Source organism: Ursus maritimus, unplaced genomic scaffold (genome assembly GCF_017311325.1).
Source record: "Ursus maritimus isolate PB19 unplaced genomic scaffold, ASM1731132v1 scaffold_5, whole genome shotgun sequence".
Lineage (NCBI taxonomy): Eukaryota > Metazoa > Chordata > Mammalia > Carnivora > Ursidae > Ursus > Ursus maritimus.
The window spans coordinates 65,061,881-65,083,537 of record NW_024426663.1 but is presented as its reverse complement, the minus strand read 5'-3'; the positions used below and the strand labels follow the sequence as shown (position 1 = coordinate 65,083,537).

The 21,657-nt window shown below is 43.4% G+C and overlaps 1 protein-coding gene and 1 long non-coding RNA gene across 2 annotated transcripts in view; both read left to right on the top strand.

Moving 5' to 3' along the window:
- Positions 1-5,364: 5,364 nt before the first annotated feature.
- Positions 5,365-11,637, top strand: LOC121100762. The gene is made up of 2 exons (XR_005832545.1): positions 5,365-5,421; positions 10,743-11,637. It is a non-coding gene; the product is annotated as an uncharacterized LOC121100762 (long non-coding RNA).
- Positions 11,638-15,045: 3,408 nt separating this feature from the next.
- Positions 15,046-21,657, top strand: part of LMNB1 (lamin B1) — a 50,982-nt gene continuing 44,370 nt past the window's right edge. The window contains exon 1 of the mRNA XM_040622522.1: positions 15,046-15,747. Coding sequence (XP_040478456.1) covers positions 15,389-15,747 — 359 coding nt within the window. The 5' untranslated portion in view covers positions 15,046-15,388. The remainder of the gene's footprint in view (positions 15,748-21,657) is intronic.

The window sequence follows — 21,657 nt, the reverse complement described above, 5'->3', positions numbered from 1 at the left end:
AGGGAAAGAGTTTTGTTTATAAAGGAGGGTGTTTCACATCATCACGGTCTGCCCATGGATCCCCATCACAGGCATTCTGACAACCCCCTGCTGCCTATTTGCACCTGGGCTGGGGGCAGCAGCCAGGGGGTCAGTCCCATCAACTGCAGGCTGCATTCTGCTTTGCTCATCTCCATGCCCGAAGTTGGGACAGCTGGAGAGTTTCTTTCTCTTCTGGAGATCACGGGGCTGGAGAAAATGTCACCAGGCGCGAGGGCCAGAGGCCTTCGGACACAAGCCCTACATTTTGCACCAGAGTCATTGCAACCTTTCCCTCTATCTCCTTCCCCTGTTCCTATTTCCAACTCCCCCACTTAGTCATTTTCATGTGTTTAATGTACTTTATTTTATGTGTTTTGTTTTATATAGTTGTGAAATGCATCAGTTAACTTGTACTCCTGTAGTTTTAACTGTGTGAGTTATCTAGGCCTGGACCTAGATGAAGGGATAAGGTTTCCCTTCATTGTTTCTAGATTATCACTGAAACGGGCCTTTCCCCCATATATCCTCCTGGACACACCTCCCTGACTTACGTTAAGGAAAAAGGCACATATGTCTCTTTACCGATGCTCTTACCTTCAACTACTTGTCTTTTGTGAGCAGTACACAGCTTATAAGAGAAACTGTATTCCCCGGTTCCTCTCTTTTTAATTCTAAGTCACTTCTCCGGAGGCTCTGTATCCCTTAGGGTTCCTGGTTGCAAGCACAGAGGCTGATTCTGACTTGGGACTGAAGACTATCAGGGAGCTCATAGGATCATGGGACGGCTAGAGCCCTAGGTCAAAAGAAGCTACCTGCCAAGGGTCCCAGAACCTATCTGGGAAAGTCATTGTTGCTGCCAAGGAAGGATAGATCCTGCAGCTGCCACCCCCACCAACACTGCGTATAGGATGGTGCTCTGGCCCGGCTGCCTTCGGAAACGGGATTTGCTACTGGAACAGATTTGCCACTCTTGCATTGCTTTCAGTCAAGTTCTGGGGCTGGTGCCTCTGCTTGGCCAAACCTAGGCCTGCAAAAGAAATGGCTGGCTGGCTGGCTCTGGTAGCATCTCGAGTAGGAGGCAGACCCTTTCTCTTGCTCAGACTCATTTGAGGAATTCCCCAAATGCAGGAAGACAGTTCAGAGGGTGAGCAGCCAAAAAAGTTACAGATATCCCCTCCAGGTAGGAAGCATCTGGTGTTCTGTACGGGTCTGAGTCGTAACTTAATTTTATCCAGTTCAGAAGAATACTCTGAACTGAAGTTTGTTGGTCTCCCTTTTCCCGTGTTAGGAAAATGAAAGGATACACGTGGGTAATTTCTTTTAGCAAGTTTGTTTAGTAAGGCAAAAAAAAGTGTTTTTTTAAGAATTTTTATTTATTTATTTGACAGCAAGAGAGAGCACAGGCAGGGAGAACAGCAGGCAGAGGGAGAGGGAGAAGCAGGTTCCCCGACAAACAAGGATCCTGATGCGGGGCTCGATCCCAGGACCCTGGGATCATGATCTGAGCTAAAGGCAGTTGCTTAACCAACTGAGCCACCCAGGTGCCCCATAAGGCAAGAATTCTGACATCAAAACCTCATGGTATTTTTTTTTTTCAAATTTACACTGACTGCTGTGTTTGAAATACAGCTATGGAGCAAGTCTTTTTCATAGTAAGCTTAATTGAAGCTTATCTCCAATATTCTAATCATCTTCTTATTCTGAGCCAATATTTACAGGTTTATAATTTTCGAAGTTTGTTTTCTACTGCCTTTCATTCTTTAAGCAGGCACTGTAGATTTTCTTTAAAAAAGTATATTGGTTATATTACTATAAGGTAGGAAAAAAGAAAAAAGTCAGAATAAGAACAAAATACAGAAAAAAATACTGTTCTTTTTGTAACAAATTCAAGTAACCTAGTAACAAGGATTTCTGTTAGTGAAACATCAGTTTACCCACATTGCATTAGTTCTCAGGTAAATAGGAAAATCATAATTCTTGCCCCTTAATAGCTGGTCTGTGTTTACTAGTTAGAAGTTTCACTCTTTTTATTCCATGAAGTCTCAGAATCTTAATCTGCTTCACTGATGTCCTATTTTTTTGACATCTTTAATAAGTGATGACATTTGAGTTGTCATTGCTGCCTCATATCAAAGGTATTTCTCACCATTTCCTGTGGCTTTATGCTGAAATGCACTATATTTACTTAATGATTTTATATCCCAATGCTTGTCCCCCAAATCCCAGTCGGCAGGAACTAGGTGCTTGTCTATCCTTAGACGATTGTCAATTACAAAACAGATTGGATTCCAGGCCTAACGATTTTCCTGGGCAGAGATGTTTCCAGGAAGATAAGAGGCCCCAGAGAAAGAGAGCATCGCTGGTGGGAGGGGAGAGGAGGTGATTTGTGCAATTTCCTTTAAAATTTTAGAAATTCATGGTCCAGGCTGCTGCTGAAGTCTATTCTTATCTCTTGCTAGGAGAGGCAAAGGATTCTGACCTCCCCAAGCCACAGGATGCAGAAAGAAGCTGGCAGGGTAGAGGAAAGGGAGGCCAGCCAGATGGCGGAGGCATGGAGAGGAGGGAGGAGTACGGGTGAGGGTTGGGGTGCTAATTAGCTTTTCTTGTCTCACCAGCAGTCTGTGGCAAGCAGATGGCTGCACCCTTAATACTACCCTTTTCCTGGCCAGCAGGAAAAGTAGCGGTTCATCTTGTGGTCGTGCAGAGAGTGTGTTTTTTTTTTTTCCTCTTCAAAACATGGAAGTGATAGAGGGACATACAAAGCAAAAATCTAGGCTTAAGTACCATATGATCTAAGAAAAATAGATCTTATCTCCTTCTATCTTTTGCAAGATGCCCATTAACTAGGTGCCAATTGATGTTTTGATAACATTAACTGAAAGTCATGTATACTTTCCATTATAAAAATCAATCCAAACCAATCAAACAATGCCTGAATATCTAAACAATGATAAAATCCAAAACGATAAAAACTGGTTAAGAAGTCTAAACTCAACAGGCATAGCATGTGGTGTTTGGAGAGAGGTTGGCTTACAGATAATCATAAAAAGATTCAGGAGAGCCTATGTCAGAGGTCCTAACGCTGGCTTTTTCTTACGTACCCCGTCAGTTTCTGTGGGGTGGGAGCTGTGTCTTGATTACTTTGTAATTTCTCTAGAGCTGGCCATACTGGTACTCTGTGAAAGTTTGTGAAATGGAATCAAATTCTAGTAAGTCAATCACTCCATGTACTATGCAATATTCGTACAGGTATTGGCTCTCTGCCAAGATTAACATTAGTGAGCATGACAAAGTAAAATAGTTAACTTTTTGAAAATCCAGTGCTGTAACGAGCACTGATTTTTCTCAGTACTGGTATAATGTTTTATATGCTAAGTGGAATAGGAACTTTTAAAATTGGGAAGTAAAGGGGCGCCTGGGTGGCACAGAGGTTAAGCGTCTGCCTTCGGCTCAGGGAGTGATCCCGGCGTTATGGGATCGAGCCCCACATCAGGCTCCTCCGCTAGGAGCCTGCTTCTTCCTCTCCCACTCCCCCTGCTTGTGTTCCCTCTCTCACTGGCTGTCTCTATCTCTGTCGAATAAATAAATAAAATCTTTAAAAAAAAAAAAGACTGTGAATCCTTAAAAAAAAAAATAAAATTGGGAAGTAAAAATTCTAATATCTCTTTTTGTAGAGGAAGGGAAAGGAATTAAGTACTTACTTGGCCCTGAATAGGTACCAGATACACTGTGTGTACATTAATGTATTCATTCCTATCGACATCCCTGTGAGGCAGTTCTTTCTCTGGTTTTTACAAATGAGGAAATGGAGCTTCACAGATGTTAAGTAACTTGCTAGAGGTCACACAGCCTGTGACTATGCAGGATTCGCACTTGGGTATTCCTGATTCTGAAGCCCGCACTCTCCTGCCTTCCTTAATGTATCTCCATTGGTCCCCCAAATATTCTCAGTTTTATTTATCTAGCGATCGGTCAAATCAGCCTCTGAAGTGTTCTCCGTGTTCTTTCTCTTCCATCCCATGGCAGAAAGAGATCCAAGCATCCAGGTCTTCCACTGCTTCATCTCCTAACTCAAATCATTTGGGGACTTTAAAAGACAAATGGGAGGGGAAATAATGCATTTCTGGTGATTCAGACAGAGCACGAATTCTGATCCTAACATGCAATTCTGTCATTCCCTTCCACCGAATTTCCAAGCTTTCACATTTACTTGTGCTCGCTAGTATAGGATACGTGTATCTTATTCTTGTATTTGATGTTTATCCTATTGGCTGAACATCTTTTAGATGTCACGGCATAGCTGATGTTAACCAGATTCCATCTGGGGTGGGTGATATATCTATGGCTCGCTTTCTCATCGCTTTAGCATGCAACACTCAATTTTTAAAATATGCATTTTTTAAAATACTCATTTTTAAACAAGTGGTTCATTTCCTGAAATTTCTTCATCAACAATCATGACCAAATTTGGAGGAAGCACGTGAGATGACATAGTAAACTTGAAACTGAAATAGGCTCTTAGTATTTAAGGAGAAACAGCTTTCCATTACATGTTATTATTTATGACACTTAATACTATTTTATCAGTATAGGTAGTGACTAAAATAAATGTTCAGTTCAGATTCTTACTTTCAGACAAGAATAACAAAAGAATAAGTTTTCCAGATGGAATTCTTACAAAGTCTTTAAATCATTGTTTTGAGACATTTTAAGTGTGTATCTTGGCTCATGACTACCAGAGTCCCTTGCTCAAAGAAGCATGCAGAAGTATCTCTTAGATAAGGTAGGCTCATGAAAAATGAGAGATTGGTGAAGGCCAGGGTACTTGGATCACCCCTAGTTGTATATTGCTTTACTCAAATATGGGGGCCCGTGGACAGGAAAGTAACCGTATTTCATCATCTGCAGGGGCTCCTAACGACATTTATCTGCCTCAAAGAGTCTTATGATTTGGCCGAAATGATAGACCCCAAAGCAATATGCTAGGTTCCGAATGACTGCTCTCGATCCTAATGCCACAGAACTTCATAGGAGGAATGACATTTTCAATATTTGGGGGTGAAGCCCACGTTTTGGATCCGTTTTACTTTGGAAAAGAAAAATGCCTGGGCTCACTCCCGTGACTTCCCTAGGACAATTGAGACCTCTTTTCTCCCTTCCTCACTTTGAGTTCAGCCCAATTTAAATCCCTTTCAGGAAGTCTGTAGTAAATGACAAAAAACCTCAGAGGTTAAGATTAGAGAAATGAAACCGATTTCTTTTAAATGACAACGGGTTTCTGAAAACCTCGTGAAGGAGTTGATTCAAGTCACTGCAGGGTGATTTTTCCAAGGGAATGTCACAGCGGAACTTTCTGCAGTCGTGGCTGTCATGGCGGGTTGTCTGACCCAGTTACTTCTGGTAGGTAATTGTACACTGGCTTCTATGGCTCTGGCTGTAACGTAAGAGCCCCAGCGAGACCAAGGGCAGGAGCGGGTGCTATACTTCCTGTCTGCTCTCCACGCAGTGTCTCATAACGTTGTCATCCTGTGCGCTCCTGTGATAAACATAAAATTCTCATCTGCCCCCTCAAATCTAAAAAAGCCCCTTTGAGGCAGTAGGATTTCTTTTTTTTTTTTTTTAAAGATTTTATTTATTTATTTAACAGAGATAGAGACAGCCAGAGAGAGAGAGGGAACACAAGCAGGGGGAGTGGGAGAGGAAGAAGCAGGCTCCTAGCGGAGGAGCCTGATGTGGGGCTCGATCCCATAACACTGGGATCACGCCCTGGGCTGAAGGCAGACGCTTAACCCCTTTGCCACCCAGGCACCCCAAGGCAGTAGGATTTCTGTCTTCCCCTACCACAGCTGGTTTAAAAAATCATTTTTTTTTCAATTTTCAAACAAAGCCCATTTGGCTGAGAAAATGTAGTCAAATTAAAAAAATATGTATTATTGAAACTATAGGTAATTTTTTGGCTTTTAAAATATAAAATTATAATACTAAAGATCCTTTATAAGTCACAATGCTACCGCAGATTCTGATAACTGCCTTTTTTTCTCCCTTCTCCTCATTCCCCTCTTAAAAATTACTTCTCTTACTGAATTAAACTTATGGGGTGCCTTCAGTTGTTTAGAAAGTTGTTCTAAAGTTGTTCTTTATGAAAAGAATTCAGGTCCCTGGATTGCTAGAAATCAGTATTTGTATGTGATCAACAGAATAATCAGTGTCCAAATGTGTAATCTTACAAAGTAAAATGAATATAATAGTGAAAAGCAGAATTTCATAGGTAGGAACTATTCTTTTAGATTTGTATGAAGTTCTTAGTTTTGTAGTATTCAGATTCCAACATCGTCCAATCTTTCCAAGACAAAAATGGGAAAGTTCTCTTCAAGTCACCGGTTTCAGCCTGAACACCTGTGTCTTCATTACTCAAATACATCTTATATTATTTTCTTATTTAAAAAAATTTTTTAAAGATTTTGTTTATTTGAGAGAGAGAGAGAGAGAATACAAGTGCGGGGAGGGACAGAGGCAGAGGCTTTCAAGCAGACTCTGTGCTGAGCACTGAGCCCGACGTGGGGCTTGATCTCATGACCCTGAATCACAACCTGAGCGGAAATCAAAAGTTGGATGCTTAACCGACTGAGCCACCCAGGCACCCCTTATCTGAAAATTTTTAAATTGAAAAAAATAATAAAAAATCTAATTGAAGTATAATTAACATACAATGTCATATTAGTTTAACTACATCTTTTAAATCTGATCAAGTCACTGTTTTAAAAAACTGTGTCCAATTTCTGTCTCCTGAAGAAATCACACAGGTGTTAGAGTCCACAGACTATTTAGAATTCAAGCAACAAATAAGGCGGAAACTTGTCTATTTACAAAAAAAATTACGAAGTACATCTCAGGAGTTTTAAAACCTAATCTATAAGAGACCAGAATATGTTTATTTTTATTGTGATAAAATTTACATATAGTGAAATGCACATGTTAAGTTCTGATAATTGTGTCCATACACCTATGATCCTACCACTCCAGAAAGTTCTTCAATGCCCCCTTCTAATCAGTTCTCCCTCCCTTGGACATCCACTGTTCTGATTTCTTTTACACTTATTTGTTGTTGAATTTCGTGTAAATGAATCATATAAAGTGTACTTTTTCTATTGCTCAATATAATGTTCCTGAGATTCATCCACATTGTTGAAGGTATCTTTAACTCATTCTTTTTAATTGCTGAATGGTACTCATACCGTGATTTGTCTATTCTCTTGATGGGCATTTGGATTGTTTCCAGTTTGGGCTATTATAAATAACGCTAGTTTAAACTTCTTCCCCAAGTCTTTCAGTAGCCATGTGCTTTCATTTGTCTTGGGAGTAGAATTGCTGGCCTGCAGGGTTGGTGCATTTTTAACTTTATAGGGGACACTCAATTTTCCGAAGTGGTTGTACTCCCATCAGCAATATAGGAGAGTTTCAGTCGCTCCTTTACTCAACGTACATGCAAATTGGAGACGTCCCTAATTACTTTTCAACATCATGTCTTTTTAGAGACTTTAGCAGAGTATTTTTGGTAGCATTAAATTCCAGGTACACATGCTCAACATTAGTAAATACATATAGTTTATACAAAATATAGAGTCATCTAACTTTATGGAATAGTTCTATTCCTGAAAAATTGGTATGTAAAGCTAATTTTTTGATAAATCAAATCACTTACTGAAATAAGTCTTCCCCTACTTTGATGTCTAGTTCAAATTCTCTTTTTCTACAACATCCTCTCGTGCTGTCCTGGACCGTGGGGATTTATTCATTCCCCAGATTTTAATAGCCCCAGTGATTTGAAACTTGTCATTAACGTCACTCCTTTGGACTTACATCATTCATAGCTTGATTGATTTACCTACTTATTCTGTGTATATATTCCATTTCTCTCTCTCTCTCTCTCTTTTTTTTTTTTTTTAAGATTTTATTTATTTATTTGAGAGAGAGAGCACAAGCAGGGGAATGGGCAGAGGGAGAAGGAGAAGCAGACTCCCTGCTGATCAGGCAGCCTGATGTGGGACTTGATCCCAGGACCCCGAGATCATGACCTGAGCTGAAGGCAGATGCTTAACCGACTGAGCCACCCAGGCGCCCCCATATATTTCATTTCTACACACACAATACCTTTATTGAGGGAACGAATCACATTTCACACTTCAAAAATTTCTTTCACGGGATAGAGTATAATGCCTTGCACAGAGGAGTTACTCAACAAAATTTCCTGCTTTATTAGTTTTCTACCTTAGTTTTGCCTTAGGCAAGGCATCAACGCAGCTCAAGTAATTCACTTGTTTCAGCTGTATGGCAATTTCCTTACTTTTCCATTTTTCTCGACCACCATAAGCTGGGCCTAAAGTTAATTGTTGACTAAAATTTGCTTCCTTTACCACCTTACTCATTCCTAATTTAAAGCACCCTCTCCACAGTGTGGTTCGAAATAAAAAGCACACCATAGGAGATTAGGGAGTCCATTTGGGGTTTCCCTCTAATTCTCCCTGGGGCATGTGGTTTGCCATTTACAGGTCTGCACAAAGTACCGGATTCATCTTCCAGTCCCTGGGGGCTGAAATGCTTCCAAGCCCAGCTCAGATCATCTGTTTCCAAGTGGTGTCTTCCTCCCCAGCACAGAGGCCTGTCTGGTTCCTAATGCACCCGTACCTCTTTGTTCACGCCTCCTTTTCAGTACTTTGAGGCAGAATTTATTTATGTCTGCCCATCCATGACTGGAAGGTTGGGCTCCTCAGAGCAGGGATCCTGTACCTCAGTCCCCTGTGCTCTGCGTGTGGTAAATTCTCCACAAACGTTCCATGAATAAATGCATGGATTAATAAATAGACAAATATGACTTTTTAGGTATCCTAAACCTTTAAGAGTTTGTATTTTAACTTTATTTGTGTGGGTACGTATGTAAGTAAGCTTTGTGCCCAGTGTGGGGCTTGAACTCATAACCTCAAGATCACGAGTTGCATGCTCTACTGACTGAGCCAGCCAAGCACCCCTGTACTTTAACATTTTTGATTTTTTAATTTTTTAATTTTTAATTTTTTAAAAAGGTTTTATTTATTTTAGAGCTGGGGGGAGGAGCAGAGGGACAAGCAGACTCCATGCTGAGCCCAGAGCCTGATGTAGGGCTCCAACCCACGACCCTGAGATCATGACTCGAGGTGAAACCAAGAGTCAGCCACTCAACCAACGGAGCCACCCAGAAGCCCCTAAAATTTATAAGAATATGCAAACAGAGAATTTTAGACGAGAAAAGGACTGCTTAGGTTAATTCTCTCGCTCTCCTTTCATGAGGTAGACACATACTGTTTTTGTTTGTCCAGCATCTCTTCAACACTTTTTGAGATGCGTTCCTCATTCTTTATGGAACCCATCCTGTGTGGTTTGGTGAGGATAGCCTTGACTCCCAAGTCTCCCTGACCCCTGCCTATCAAAGTGGTGGTTTTTGGCCTAGGCGTGGCCAACCAGAGGACATAGGAATTGGTTCTGGGCTGTGCACATGGCCAGAACAATCAAATCGGTTTTCCTGAGATTTGTTCTATTGTGAGCTACTAAGAGAACTTAGGCTTGCGGTACCCAGAAGCCAGCTTTTCCACCTTGTGGCGAGAGCTTGGGTTGGAAAAAAAAAAAGTTACTGGTGGAGAAAAGCCGTGTAAAGAGATGTAGGGGACCATTTGGTGATGGGGATTGCAGACGCTTAGCCGACTGAGCCACCCAGGCGCCCCAGTCCAGGGAGATTCTTAACCGCTATAGGGAAAGCCATCTGCTTTTTGGTTTTGCTCTGTCTCTGCTCTGTACTGGCCTTTTCTAGATGTGACTTCTTGTGGTTCCTGAGCACGTTGGCCTCTGTCACTTCTGTCCACAGTGCTTCTGCTGAATTCTGTACAGTTCCACCATGCCTCAGGTGGCCTGTTCACCCAACTCAGTCTGTAGCTTCCCTCTCCCACTGACCCATTTCAATCTCTTGGCACTTTTTTTTTTTTTTCCTCCTCTACATCTTCTTATGGACATAGGGAAGGTGTCTTAGGTTTCTCCAAAGAAACAGATTCAATAGGATATGTATATATAGACAAATAAATTTACTTTAAGGAATTGACTCATGTGAATAGAGGGTGAGCAAGTCTAAAATCTGCAGGGTAGGTCGGCAGGCTGGAGAGCCAGGAAAAGCCACTGTTGCAGTTCAAAGCTGAAGGCTGTCTGCTGTTAGAATTTCATCTTGTGGGGTGCCTGGGTGGCTCAGTCGTTAAGCGTCTGCCTTCGGCTCAGGTCATGATCCTGGGGTCCTGGGATCAAGCCCCACATTGGGCTCCCTGCTCAGTAGGAAGCCTGCTTCTCCCCCTCCCAGTCCCCCTGCTTGTGTTCCCTCTCTCGTTGTCTCTCTCTCTGTCAAAAAAAAAAAAAAAATTTCATCTTGCTTGTGGGAGGTCAGTCTTTTGTTCCTTTCAGGCCTTCAGCAGATTGGATGAGGCCCACCCACAGTAGGAGGGCAATCTGCTTTACTCAAAGCCCACTGATCTAAATGTTAGTTTCATGAAAAACACCCTTACAGAAACATCCAGATAATGCGTGACCACATATCTGGGCACTGTTGCCCAGGTCAGTTCAACACACAAAATTAACCATCACAGAAGGTTAGACTATTCGACATTCCTCTTATTGTTCCTCCTTCCCCTTTTTGTCATTTTTTTGAGGCTGCTGAATACCATGGTTCTAGAGAAGGCTGCTCTTGGACTCTGCTTTGCCACAGCAAGATGGAAGACGACAGGGAACTTTGTGGTGAGGCACAAACCATCTCTATTCTTGGATCTTCAACTCCTACTGTCAACTCAGCCCAGAGGTGGGACAAGAGATGGTGACTCCCACAAACTCTCTCTCCTTCCCCAATCAGGAGGCTCTTACTGGAGTGGGGATGGTAGGGATGGGAAGATGAGATGGAGGGAACCCGTTCAGCCAGACTACCTTTCTTTTCCTCTACCTCTATCAAAATTATTAAGCTTAAAAACAGAGTGGTGTGATTATCTCTAGTCCTGGTTTTACAATGCTGTCCCGAGAAGAGTGGTGCCCCAAAATTGTGGTAATGAAGAACATGCAGACATCTGGTTGTAAATTCATTCTTTTATTTTAGTACATCAACTATGTGAATATTGTATTTTCCTTTTTCATCTGTTTTCTTGAACTCAAACATATTTTAGGTGAGAAAAGTCTCACCTCTGTAGTTTAAAGTTAAAAGAATACATTTAGATGTTATTGGGTAGGGGTAAAACCACCCATCAAAGACTACAGACATGATCATGAAAAAGGAAAGCCCTTAACTTTTGAGCAGAGTCAGTTTCAACTAGAGTAGAAACAGCTGAATTATGTATAAATAAACCTTACACTTAGACTCCAGTCTTTCCTATTTTTACCACTCTAAAGGTAAAGATGCAGAATATAGGGGAAAGGGGCATACCTTTGTAGGATTAAAAAAAATTGTTAAAAACCAGATGCATATATACTAGTTTAAGAAATGCTTTAAAGATAACCTTTATAAATAAAGTAGCATTGTGAGCATATTTTGGCATAAAATAAAACTGAAATGCAAGAATGCAAATTGGTTTCTCTTTTCAACTAAATCCTAAGTTATCACTAAGACAGAATCACTGGGTTAAAAGAACTCTGCCAATTCTCCTTTTGCCAAATATCCAGATCTTAAAGAGCAATTTGGAACACAACTTTGAGCAGTATGTAAATTTCACGCAGCTTTGCTAAGAGAACAATGCTATCGAAGATGATAAAGGCACCTTTAAAACTCTTTGGCTCTTTTTAAAACATAAAAATAAAAATCAGGGTTTGAAGGGATGCTGGATAGTCACTTAACCTTCTGAAACATGATTTATTGTTATGCTTTTGTGACAACTAGAAACACCATTAACTTTGCAAAGTGTATTAAATAGAAACAATGCGGCCTAGTAGAGGACCATGTATTCATTTATTTCTTCTTGCATTTATTCAACATTCATATATTGAGGGGATACCACTAGCAATATTTTTTCATTTTGTGCTTCAGCCCTAGCTAGCCCATTTGTTTGCACTGTATGCTCAGCTCCCTGCCCGCTGTCACTCCTCTCTCCCTGCACAAACTGAGTTACTGCGAGCTTTCAGTACCTCCTTCCTTTCTTCCTGCCTCCCCACCCCCATCCTAGTCTGGGCCCCTTCTGTCCAGGCATGATAGGTATCATGTATTTTACTGTCCCAGATCCAAACGATATATAGAAAGTAGGGCAAATGTCAAATAAGTTGTCTCTATGTCATGAGGTAGCTCTGTGCTGTGGGAAAAGTATTGAAGGGGGAAGAGTATTGAAGAGGGAAACAGTGTCATGGCAAGCTGAGGCTTGGTGGGATATTTATATATATGGCCTAACCAATAATCAGAACATGTGCCCTGACAGGAAAGGGAAGGTTTATAGGAAAAACAGGGCAGCATATTTGAAATCACGATTGTTCTTGTAAATGAAGCAGCACTGTTACCAACCTTATATAGTATTTGTTACCTCTCTTCTAATTGGGGAAAACATTGGCAGTGATGAGATTACAGGACTTATTTAAACGAAGAGGGCTGGACAAGCTTATTATGAAAGACAGGGGAAAATACTCCAGGTACAGGGTTAGGCATGGGAATTGTCAAGAGAATAAGGGAAGTGTACATTTAGTCAAGTACCTGACCAAATGTTTGCATAATTGCCTACTTTTATGGCTAAGAGATTTTTCCATTTTTTCCCCATTTCTAAAAATTTCTTTTGATTGGAGACATAAAATTACTACTAGGAAGAATTACTAGGGGGGCCTGGGTGACTCAGTCAGTTAAGCATCTGCTTTGGGCTTAGCTCATGATCCTGGGGTCCTGGGATTGAGCCCGGCATCTGGCTCCCTGCTCAGCAGGAAGTCTGCTTCTTCCTCTCCCTCTGCCCACCACTCGCTTACTCTGTCTCAGATAAATAAAATCTTACCAAAAAAAAGAATTACTAGTCATCCCATATTATATGTCTAAAATGTAATCTTTACAAACCCCATGCAAGGTAGGAATTATCCCCATTTTCCTGAGGAAACCAAGGAATAACTTCCATAGTTACACAGCTAGCAATAGCAAATCCTTAACTGTCTGACTCCAATGTCTTTGTTTCAGATAAGAGGACATAACCTGAGTGTTCTAAAAACAGAAATTGAGGGATTCTATCAAGAGAAAGCCTCACAGGCTTGAGAGTCACAGAGATCATGCCTCAAATCACATCCAGTTTGAACATTTCAAAAACGGAAAGAAAATACTTAAAAATCCAAAATATTTTTTAAAATGCTGAGGCAAAGGGGAGTATGGCGTGAAAACCAAACGATCCACGTAGTGGAAAGAGCCGCCAGGAGGTGGGTTTACCTTCCAGGGCTGGAGTCCGCCACCTCGGATCAACGCTCACCTTCCTTAGGTCTCATTTCTTCACAAGTAATTTGGATTTTCAAGATATTAAGTTATTAAGATTGTCTGAATATTTACTTTTAAACAACACCAACTTCAGAACAGAAGCTTTTCAAGTCTTTCTCAGCGAGGTATTTTAGATAACAGGGCAGAAAGTAGAACCTTTAATAAGGAGATCATCTTCACTCAGGGTGCCCAGAAATCCCCCCTGGGTGATACCCAGCCCTGTGGCCCTCACTAATTCGTACCTGACTTGATTATTATTTAAAGAACGTTCTGGTGTTCATTTCTACCATTATTAAGGTAGCTAACCTGTCATTACTCTACAGATGAGTTCCCACTAGATTGTCAGGTGGCCTTCTAGGTTATAGTTAAGGGCGAGGCTCTCCAGTCAACTGCAACTGCCTGGGTTCAAATGCCATCCTGTCCCTCCCGGGAAGCCTTAAGGAAATCCGTCTATTAAATGGGTGAATTTTCAAAAGAAAACAATACAGTTCCCACACCACAGAGCGGCCGCGTAGACGGCTAACCCAAGGAAAGACCAGTGCAGGACACAGTAAATTCCAGCAAACATTAGCCTGAAAGTGAAAACTTTTTAAAGCGATTAATGGACATTCTACTAAAATTAGCTGTCAGTTACATTCCAGGGGATCCTTTTTTAAAGCATTAAGTCCTTTGTACTTAAATTTGCACAAACTTAGATTTTGATGCATTGGATTTTAGTGAAGCAAGACAATTAGCAGCTTGTGAAGGTTCCTTCACACATTAATGTCACTTGTGACTCCAAGTCAGGGTTTCTGGCTTTTCTGTGGGCTCGGTGGCTTCAAGACACGCACGCATACGTCAAATTTGACAGCGAAGAGGTGTTGGGCTACCCCGTTTTCCCTCCCAGAGAAAAATAAAGGCTGGCATTTGGCACCGGCACGCAGCGGGTTTTGAACCTCGGACATCAGAGCTCATTACGTAACTCTACAGCGGCCGGGCCTCCAGGCCGTTTTCCGAGCCCTCTCGGCCGGGCGGGGATAAGGTTACAACGTCCGCGGTCGTCCTGGCCGCTAGGAGCTTTGCGTGTGGCTGTTAAGGCCGTTTATGTTTGAATTTCCCTGAACCTCTGGGTGTGGGCGGCGGCGCGGATCCGCCCCGGAAAACCTCGGGGCTCCTTCCCGCCACACGCAGGCCCGGCCCCTCCGGGGGTCCTCGCGGGGTGGCAGGAAGGCCCGGCCGACGCTGGGCCCTGGGCCGCCGGGTGAGCAGTTCCCGGCGCCCCACTCCACCGCCCTCAGTCCTTCCCCAGCCACGCCCAGCCCCGCGCGCCAGGCCGACGGTTGCCCGAGGCCCCGATTTTGAATTTACAGGCCCGGCCCCCGAGCCCCGAAGCGCGCCGCCGGCCCTCTATTGGCCGGCGACGGTCACGTGGAGGTGCCGGAGCGCGCCGGCCATGTTGGAGAGTGCGGCGCCACTGCCCGCGCCACCTCCGCCCCCCACCGCCCTGCTCCCTCCCCTCACCCCCACCCCGCCGCTCCGCGCCGCCTGAGAGGAAACAAAGTGCTGCGGGCGGGAGACTCGGCGGCGGCGGCGCGCGGACCCTGCTCGGCCCTCCCGGTCACCCTCGCCCCGAATCTTCCCGACTGTGTGTGTGAGTGTGTGTGCGTATTTTCTTACAAAGGGCATTTTACGATCGATTGACTGGCAGTCTTCCCCCTTTGCCCTTTGTGCTGTAACCCGGCTCCCGCCAACCCAGGTGCTTCTCCCTTCCCACGCCGGCTTCTCCGCGGGCGCGGGTCGTCGGTTTGTGCCTTCGGTCCCCGCTTCGCCCTCTGCACCCCCTCCGTGTCCCGTGCTGCCCGCGGCCTCTCCGCTCTGTTCCTCCCGCCAGTCGCCCCGCCGCCCGCCATGGCGACCGCGACCCCCGTGCCGCCGCGGTCGGGCAGCCGCGCCAGCGCCCCCGCTACGCCGCTGAGCCCCACGCGGCTGTCGCGGCTGCAGGAGAAGGAGGAGCTGCGCGAGCTCAACGACCGGCTGGCCGTGTACATCGACAAGGTGCGCAGCCTGGAGACGGAGAACAGCGCGCTGCAGCTGCAGGTGACGGAGCGTGAGGAGGTGCGCGGCCGCGAGCTCACCGGCCTCAAGGCGCTGTACGAGACAGAGCTGGCCGACGCGCGACGCGCACTCGACGACACGGCTCGCGAGCGCGCCAAACTGCAGATCGAGCTGGGCAAGTTCAAAGCCGAGCACGACCAGCTGGTCCTCAAGTGAGTGCCCGCCTGGCGGCCGCGTTTGCTCACAAAAAGGGCGGGGGGCGCAGCCCGGGGGCGGGAGAGCTGGGCCAGCTGCCCACGCTCTTCGGAAGGAGAATCGAGTGTTTCTTAGCGGGGACAGGGGTCGCCGAGGGGGCTCGAATTGTAGAGACGGTGCGACCGGGGTGCACATTTCCGTCTCCCAGCTACCGAACAGGACCGGGCGAAGCGCGCACCTGAGGCCGCCAACGAGGAGCGGCCGGCTTCGGGCCTCGCACCCTGAGATGTAGAAGGGTTCTCCGGCGGGGACGCCCGGCGGGCCCCAGGTGCGGGGTGGTGGCGTCTGGGCGCGCGCTCGAATGCGCGCTCCGGTTTCCGGCCCGGCCGGAGACAAAGCGGCTGTTGGGTTTGCGGTGCAGGGATAGCCGGCCGGGGAAGATGGGTTGCCCGCCTCAAGAATGAATGAGCTCTGCGCGGGCGGAGAGAGGAAGGGGAGGGACCTGCCTACGGCGTCCCGGTCTCCCGGGGGTGGGTCCCGCTTTGGCGCGCTCAATCTGGGCCCTGTGACATTTTGCAATCCTTCTACGCTTGTCTGAGGCGGGGAGGGAGGGGCGGGGTCTGAACTGCGCGCCTCTGCCCGCCCGGGGCAAGTTGAGTGTTTAAGCTCTTTAGCTTTTCGGAGGAAGGGAGACCTTTCTCTCTGAGAAGTCAGGCGCGGGTCCCCTTGGGTGCTTTTGTGGGCCCGACGACGAAAGCTGGGTTTTTGCCTGTCATGGCCACCGTTCTCTGATCCGCGGATTGCCTACCCCCCAACAGCAGTCTCCTCCCCGAGCTTGTGCACCCCTGTAATGTAGTCAGTTGGTCTTTCTGGTACTGGAGACACCTTTCCCCCCTGCGTCTGTCATTGTAATTCACGACAGGCCAGGGCAGGTGAAAGGATTGTTGTTTAAGTACGAAGTGTTATGGAGAGGTTGAATTTGTAATTATTACACGTAAGGGGGGGTCTGTGTTTTCAGTCCGGGGCATAAGGATAAGCTTGGCAAGGCTTTGCTGAGCCTACCTCGACTTTCTGATGAGCAAAATGGCATAATTGTAATCAGTACGCAACTAGTGTTGATGTCTTGCTTTAGATATTTCGTAAATTTGCTTCCAAAACTCATGGTCTCCATCCTCCATTGTCCGTTGAAATTGCTGGAGATGCTTGACTCTTGACTTTGACTCTGTTTGCCCAGGAATGTCTTTCTGTCTGTATCTGTGCGAACGCCCTTGTCTCAGTCTCTCTGATCTTGTATGTGTGCATCCTCACTTCCCCTCCTTATTAATTGAGAAAGGGTTCATAAAAAGTAAGTGCACTTGATAAAAAAAATAATTGTAGACTGGCTTATAGTGAAAGATGGGTGACATTCTACTGTTTCCAGGAGGCAATTGTGTTTAGCTCTTTTTGTTTTTATTTATTTGGGTGTTTAGTTTCGTAACTCAGTAATCTTATTTTTCTATTTCTTGTATTTACCAACCTTTGGAGTCATCTTTTGAAATGGGTGGTTTCACTCACACCACTCTCCGTTTTTTTTTTTTTTTGTACTGTCCAATTTTTGTAATTTGTTACTGAATTTCTTCAAGTCCTGGATGCCATTGCTTGTAATGACTTGCCATTACTGTATGTACCACGAAAAAAAAAGCATTAGAACCAGCTGTGTAAGATCCATCCTGTTGGACCCATTTCTGTTTCAGAGATGTTAAAATGTGACAGATTAAGTATCTCTTATGTGCTAGCCACTGTTCTATACGCAGAGACTACAGAGATTTTTAAATGCATTTAAATAAATAAATTACTGACCTTATGTTGCTGAGTACAGCTGGGCGATACCCAGCAAATGGATAAAGGTCCTATTTCATCAAATCTGAAGCATTTTGGTGCTGATGCTTTTATAATCTTTCCAAAAGTTAACTAATGAAGGTTTTTCATGCCATAACAAGACTGCCACCTGGCTGGCTATAGTTATAAAATGGTATGTATGGAGCGGGAGGGGGAAATGGAGGAAGGGAGTAAAAACCTACACACAGTTATAAGATAAATACTAGGTATGTAATGTATAACACGATGTCTATAAGTCATCTTGGCATTCAATATATAGGAAAATTAAGAGGCTAAATTCTAATATTTCTCATCACAAGCAGATCCCCCCCCCTTTTTTATATCTATTTGAGAAGATGGAGGTTAGTCGAACCTATTGGGTTAATCATTTCACGCTATATGTAAATCAGCCCATCATGCTGTATGCCTTAAACTTACACCCAGTGATGTGTGTCTATTTGTCAGTTAAAGTGGAAAAAATGGTATGTATGGATTGTAAGATGCATGCTAGTTTCAGCAAGATTAAAAAGTGAAGAATATGTGTATTAGAATCAATAAAATAATGTTTGTGGTATAATATTAGGTAATAGCAGATGCTAGAGGAATAAAAATAAAGCATGGTGGGGCACCTGGGTGGTGCAGTCGGTTAACCGTTTGACTCTTGATTTTGGCTCAGATGATCTGGTAGTGAGATCTAGCCCTGCTCTTTGCAGAGTCTGTTTGGGACTCTCTCCCCCTCTCCCTCTGCTCTTCGCCTTCACATGTGCATGTGATCTCTCTAAAATAAATAAATCTTTAAAAAAAAAAAGTAAAGGAAGGTGAAGGGATGGTGTGGTTAAGGAAGGCCTGCTTAGGGATTGGAAATTGAAAATATCCTCTGAGATATCCTCTAATATGCTGCGATTAAAAATACATTTTAAAAATCTGTATATATATTCCTTTTGTCAGCATCAGATGCATTTTCTTTTCTAACATGCCATCAGTTGCTCAAAATATGTCACATTTTACTTCGTTTGAGGTTTTAACCCTCATATTTAAAAGAAATTTTTTTACAAGATTTTATATATGTATTTGAGAGAGAGCTCATACATGAGGGGGGAGGGAAGAGGGGACAGAGGGACAAGCAGACTCCCCACTGAGTGTGGAGCTTGGAATCAGGAACTGAGCCAAAGTCAGAGGATTAACTGAGCCACTCTGGTGTCCCAACCCGGATTTTTTTGGTACAGTTTTGTCCCTAAATGGCCTCTCATTTTTCTTGTTGACTAAAAAAAGATATGTAATTGTAATATTTTTTACATAACTATCTTTTTTTCCTCTGAAGCTTTCTGCTCTCAAGACATGCTGTGCGGATGACATCCTAGGAATCGACCTGGTTTAGACCCAGTTTCCCCCTAGATGACATATTTTCCTTTCCTTGGTGTCTTCCCTCATTTTGTTGGAGAACACCCTTAAGCAAGTTAGAAAAGTTGGCAGGATGTAAACTTTCTGAGTCCTGTGTGTCTGAAAATAAATTTGTCTCATGCTTGATAGATAGTTGGGTTAGGTATGGAATACTGGTTCAACATTTTTTCCTCAGAATTTGGGAATTATCATATTGCTCCATTGTCTTCTAGTGTCCAATGTTGTAATCTCTGTCTGATGGCAGTCACAGTCATTTTCTTTTGGTAATTGCTTTTGCTTTTCCTCTGTGTAAGCTTTGAAATTTTCTTTTATCCTGATTTTCTGAAATTGCATGGAGATGAGCCTAGGAATGCGTATTTCCATTATGCACCCTTACTGTTACAAGTGGTTTCTTTCCATTTAAAGCCGTGATCTTTATTTAGCTCTGGGAAATTTACTTTATTTCGTACCTTTCTGTGCTCTGTTTTCTTTGTTCTCTGGTGGGGATGTTGAACGCTTCTCTCTCATAATTTTTTTTTTTTCCCATTTTCAGAAATTACTCTGACTCTTCTCTAGCTCAGTAGTGACATTGTTAAGGCTGAAGTCATACTTTTAATTCCAAGAAACCTTTTTGTACAGGTATACTCTTTAATTCACTTTGTTTCTGTTTCTAAGGATGCATTATTTTCTTTATTTTGTCTGAGGAAAATGCTTAGGATTTTCTTTTTAAAATTCTTATCTGTTCACTGGATTATCTCTTTTTCCTTTGGTTTAGTTTTTTTCTTGCAAGTGATTTTTGTCATGTGCATGATCCTTGGTTGCCAACGTTTATAAATGAATGGTTGAGCATTACTGCTTTAGTTGCTCAGGTGGCTCCTTCCCTGCCTTTTCTAATGCAAGAACAAATTAGGACCTCTGTATATGAATGGGCTGTGCTCTTGGCTAACTTGTTGGGAAGCCTGCAGTTAGGGTAAGATATGCTGAGGAGGATCAGGTGTAAAGCTGTTCCATGAGTTAATGGCCCCATTTTGAGTTTCCCTCACTTTCCCCTGTAGTCCTTCTATGCATATTTTGTAATATGTACTTTTATATACTATTCATCCTCTAGAAATTTGTTGGAATGTCTGCTGATGATCCGTTCCCAGTTCACTTCGATGCTACAGGTTTATTTTTTGTGGCATACTTAATTTCCTTTTTTTAGGGTATAGTGGGGCGGCTAATGCCTATATGTAGAAATCTTGGAACTCATTTAATTTTAACCAATAATTGAAGTATATTTCATTAGATGAAAAGGAAGAAATTTTTCATCTGTTTGGGTCCATTTAGCTCTTTGAGAATTATTTTCTGTTTTTAATCTTTTTTTTTTTTTTTTAAAGATTTTATTTATTTGACAGACAGCCAGCGAGAGAGGGAACACAAGCAGGGGGAGTGGGAGAGGAAGAAGCAGGCTCCCAGCGGAGCAGGGAGCCCGATGCGGGGCTCGATCCCAGGACCCTGGGATCATGCCCTGGGCCGATCACGCTTAACGACTGAGCCACCCAGGCGCCCCTATTTCTGTTTTTATTTTTTTATTTAGAATCTTTGTAATTAGTATATCATGTAGGTGGATGAAGACAATTATAGATTCCAGGAGTGCCTAGGTGGCTCATTCGGTCAGTGTCTGCTTTCAGCTCAGGTCATGATCCCAGAGTCCTGGGATTGAGCCCCACCTTGGGGCTCTCTGCTCAGCAGGGAGTCTGCTTGTCCCTCTCTCTGTGGCCTCCCCCCCCATGCTCTCTCTCTTGCTCTTTCTCTCTCAAATAATCTTAAAAGAAATTATAGATTGTAAAATTACTTGGTCCCTTTTTGGTTCCTTAGCACACATCGTACCTCAACGACAAAAGAATTCATGGAAACGCTTGGTCCTGCTGGAGAGAATTTGACGATAGATTCCATATACTTGGTCTCTCACAGAAAAACATCTCAGATCTAAGATATAGCTACTCTGATTCATTCCAAACCTACTTATATCGATTGAAAACTTTTTTGGGGAAGAATTTCTAAGAATGATGATGAGTGCCATCAGTCAGAACTTTAAACAAAAAGGGAAGATTTGACATTTCAGAATTTCAGTATTAACTAATTATACAGGGAAGCTAGGTATAAGAGAATTAAGTTTGTTGGTCAGTTGTTCAGTAACTAATTTTGTAGATGCATATTTTTTTTCAGTGATATGGGTCCACAGTTTTTTATGTAAAATCCTTAAGACCAGGTGTATTCTGGAAGTAAAAACACTTTCCATTTTAAGAAGGTAATGTGCATGTACTATAGGATACCCCCAGTGGTGGTGGGGGTAGCACTCCATTGTGAAACAGATACTTCTGCAAGGAAAGATATTAATAGTTACAGTTAGTGGAGAAAGATGACTAAAAATAGTCTCATGTCCATTTAGGTCAGGTTTTGTCACCAAATGAATTAATAAAAATTCTAGGTTTTAGAAACTCTGGAAGTACGTATAGGAGAATATGGATTTGTGTTTTTATTTTTTTAAAGATTATTTATTTATATATTTTAGAGGGAGAGCGCATGAGTAGGAGTGGTGGGAGGGGCAGCGTGGGAGGGAGGGAGAGAGCTTGATCCGGTGACCCTGAGATCATGACCTCAGCCAAAACCAAAAGCTGGACACACAACTGACTGAGCCACCCAGATGC